The sequence below is a fragment of the Aegilops tauschii genome, chromosome 3 (assembly GCF_002575655.3).
Source record: "Aegilops tauschii subsp. strangulata cultivar AL8/78 chromosome 3, Aet v6.0, whole genome shotgun sequence".
Classification (NCBI taxonomy): Eukaryota; Viridiplantae; Streptophyta; class Magnoliopsida; order Poales; family Poaceae; genus Aegilops; species Aegilops tauschii.
This window is the reverse complement of record NC_053037.3, coordinates 528053457-528056721: the sequence shown is the minus strand read 5'-3', so window position 1 is coordinate 528056721 and position 3265 is coordinate 528053457. Positions and strand designations below refer to the sequence as shown.

General features: G+C 52.5%; 1 protein-coding gene across 1 annotated transcript; it reads right to left on the bottom strand.

Moving 5' to 3' along the window:
• Positions 1–254: 254 nt before the first annotated feature.
• Positions 255–2446, bottom strand: LOC109774850 (uncharacterized). Its single transcript, XM_020333618.3, has 3 exons — positions 2000–2446; positions 1694–1883; positions 255–965 (listed from the first exon to the last, which is right to left on the bottom strand). The coding sequence occupies exons 1-3, from the start codon at positions 2102–2104 to the stop codon at positions 520–522; spliced, it is 741 nt and encodes a 246-aa protein (XP_020189207.1). The 5' UTR covers positions 2105–2446; the 3' UTR covers positions 255–519.
• Between the last annotated feature and the right edge of the window lie 819 nt (positions 2447–3265).

Here is a 3265-nt window from a genome sequence, read left to right as displayed (position 1 = left end):
TCCATTTACTCCGGCCAGAGCAGCGAAACGATAAGGACGCCGTGGCCTCCGCCTCGCCGCACTAGCGCCGCACAGGCTCAGGCGGTCTGACGCCCCAAAGGGAAGGAAATCACTGTGCGGCCGGTGACCACCGGTCACGCCCGAACCCCAGACGTACGTCTACAAGCAGCCGCCACAGTGCTGCGGAGGACCGCGGTAGGCAGCATCGTGGACTGCAGCATTCTCGATCCGTTGCCAAATGTTTGCGACATTGCTGGATTAAACTCGTGACATGGATTCTGCTCAGCCCAGAAAATGCACCCCAAAATGTGGTGCCGCCGTGCCGGGGCCTGTCAGAGGCGACTGTTGACGGCGTAAGCAAAATTTAGAAAAGGTGACCACTGCTCCTACAGAACACTGACTGCTGACCTGACCAGCACCGCGGCACAACCACCGCACCTCCATCTCCATGGCTCCATCCGACCTACTAAAACTTTCTACCCTATCCAACTGCGAAGGATGAAAAAAAATGAAACGATCTCACTGCGCCCACGAGGCACCATCCTGCCCGTCCATCTCCATCGAGAGGCCCGACCTCCGGGACCCGGCCGCTCCCGGCTTGGCCACCGACCACTGGGACTGCTGGTGCTGTGCCACCGCGCCGTCCCCGTCCCCGTCCCCGTCCGGCAGCGCCGCGGGGGAGGGGAACCACTTGGCCTGCATGTAGCTGGACCGCCTCCACGGCGGGACGTGTAGGCCGCTCTCCCGGAGCGAGCGGCGCGAGGCGAGGCAGAGCAGCGCCACGGCCTTCCGCAGCCTGTCCGGCGGGCCCACGAACACGGCGGGCAGCCGGGCCGAGAGGTGGGCGTACCATGGGGCCGGTCTAGCCAGCTGGAACTGGGACCTGAAATCTATGTCCACGATTAGCCTGGTCCGCTCGGCCCCGCCGTCCCCCGCCACGTGGACGTCGATGTACTCGTGGTCACCTGCAAGCAAGCGACATGGAGGGATAGCTGCTTGAGATATCTCGGGCAGCTGCAGCTCATTGTTTCTTTTAGGGGAGCAAGTACTAGTGTGCTGCTAACTAGAACTAAAAACACCACATATTTAGCATATCATCATGGTTAATCAGCACTACAGTTCCACTAGTATGCGTTTGAACAGTGGTTTGATTAGCATGGATCTAAACATTTGCACTAGTTAAGTAAGTATGCATTGTAACATTTGAAGTTTTGAACAGTAGCATTTCAAACTGAAACTAATACTACTATGAACCATTTGCTATGAAAAGAGTGGTGATGGCAACCAAGAAACTTACAAACAAAAATGCTTAATGGTGGCACTAAGTATTTGCAGTGAGGTTTTCTCCTTTTTATTATCCTGAAAAAAGGGGCATCCTCATTTTATTTTTATTTTTTCCTCATTGTTGTTGCCAAGAACAGCAGGGGGGGAAGGGCGAAATAGGGAGGCCAGTTATTCTCGCAGGAAAGATGGTAATTTCGGGAACTGTTTCCTTACCAAAAGAAGAAACATGCTCTTTCGAGGCAGCATTATCTGCAGGCAATCCAGCCCAGTTTCGGATGGTCACAAAAGAAGCAAGCAAGCATACACAGAAATGGTAAAAAAAAGGATGGGGCTTTGAAATGCTTGCTAGTAGCATCAGAGGAAGCAAAAAAATAGCCATGATTTCGGAGAGAGAGACACATTTTATTACCTCCGGGATGCTGGGCGGTGGCGACCCAAGAAGACCTGCAGAGAGACGCATCGTAGCCATCCTTCCTCAGCCTCACCATGAGCCTCTTCTTCAAGCTGCTCCTCTTCCTCTCCTCCCCCATCTCCCTCACATGCTCCACGGCCCTCTCGTATATCTCCATCTCCAATGGCGTGCACCCCCCAAGGACGCCCTGAACGAGTGGCACACACATTTCGCAAACAGAACACGTAGAAGTAAGTAGAGCTACAAAGATCCAGCATTTGGATCAACGACATCTTAAAATAAGAGCAGCGTAGATTCACACACCTCAATGATGTGGCAAGTGGTTTGATGCTGCGTAGGAGCCGACTCCGTTGGCGATGCCCGCTCGGAATCCATCTCAAACATTCTCTCATCTGAGCTGCTGCTCATGGTATGTGGCTCCTGTGATCTTCGGATGCAATGCGGATAATAGTGTCAAGTGTTCTTGAGCTTTGGCTGTGGGGATGGAGAGCCTCAGCCTCACTCATGGCTCTCGTGAGCTACAGAGGCTTTTGCATTTATCTAGTGGGCAATAGGTCTAGTACAACTAGTACTGCTACTGCGAGCCTGTGCGTGTAAATGTGAGCTGGAGCTGGATGACATCTTTTGCGTGGAAATTGAAAGCTTTGAAAGAGGCGAGGGAAAGGGTTGGGAAATTTATTGGAGATGACATGGTGATGGAGACAGAGTTGTGAATTGAACTGATGAGATGTGAGGGGAGGACGCTGGAAGCAGTGATGAATCATGGCGTAGGCGTAGGCCTCATGGCATAGCTAGGTTTTATTAGTGTAAGCATTGGGGAATAGATTCAGTGAGAATATTCAGCGGCAAAGCGTGAGCCCCCTTTTGCAATGCGCCTTATTCTTATTCTTTTATGGCGTGTTTAGTAGCATGCATTAAACCAACCAGACCCGCGTGATGTAATTTTGGCCCGTTTGGTAGCCCTTCTCGCACCAAAATCTCGGTCACATGATATTTAAAGCACCTCCATGTTTGGCTGAGTAGAAATGCTTGAATCGGCCGTCTTTTCATAACCAGACCCAAGCGATGCAACTCGAGACACGTGGGCGTCAAAAGCTGCACGCGATGAGCCACGCTCAAGACGAACCATAACTACCCTTACCACTCTCTCTCCCCTCTCTCACTGCTCCCCCCCCTCCAATCTCACACCGGCAGCGACGAGAGCAAAATTTGGACGACAAGCAACGGCGGCGAGCATCAGAGCAAAAGCTGAACAACTAGCACCGGCGTCGATCACCGGCTTCACTACCTCACCGACAGGCTTATTCGACAATGGCGGCAAGCCCTCTGTCTTCGCACTCGATTTGGTCGCATTCGATTTGTCCTTATACCATGCACGGATTTGATTTACGATTCGCACAGTAGGCATCCACTCTACCTCGCGGGGATTCGAACATGATTGACCACCATCTCTATTTAGGCTTATTCGATGGATTTAGAGGTTCCAACGGGATTGAGTGCAAGAGGGGTGGGGGGGGTGGGTGGGTGGGTAGTGTACAGTCGCATGGCTCCGACGCCCTGACCACCATC

Bases quoted from the DNA above. Each gene is read 5' to 3' on its own strand.
- LOC109774850 (XM_020333618.3), bottom strand. From the start codon at position 2,104: ATGAGCAGCAGCTCAGATGAGAGAATGTTTGAGATGGATTCCGAGCGG. The intron at 1,884-1,999 runs GTGTGTGAATCT...CCACTCGTTCAG, and splicing joins CCACTTGCCACATCATTGAG to GGCGTCCTTGGGGGGTGCAC. The intron at 966-1,693 runs GTAATAAAATGT...GCTTGCTTGCAG, and splicing joins CACCGCCCAGCATCCCGGAG to GTGACCACGAGTACATCGAC.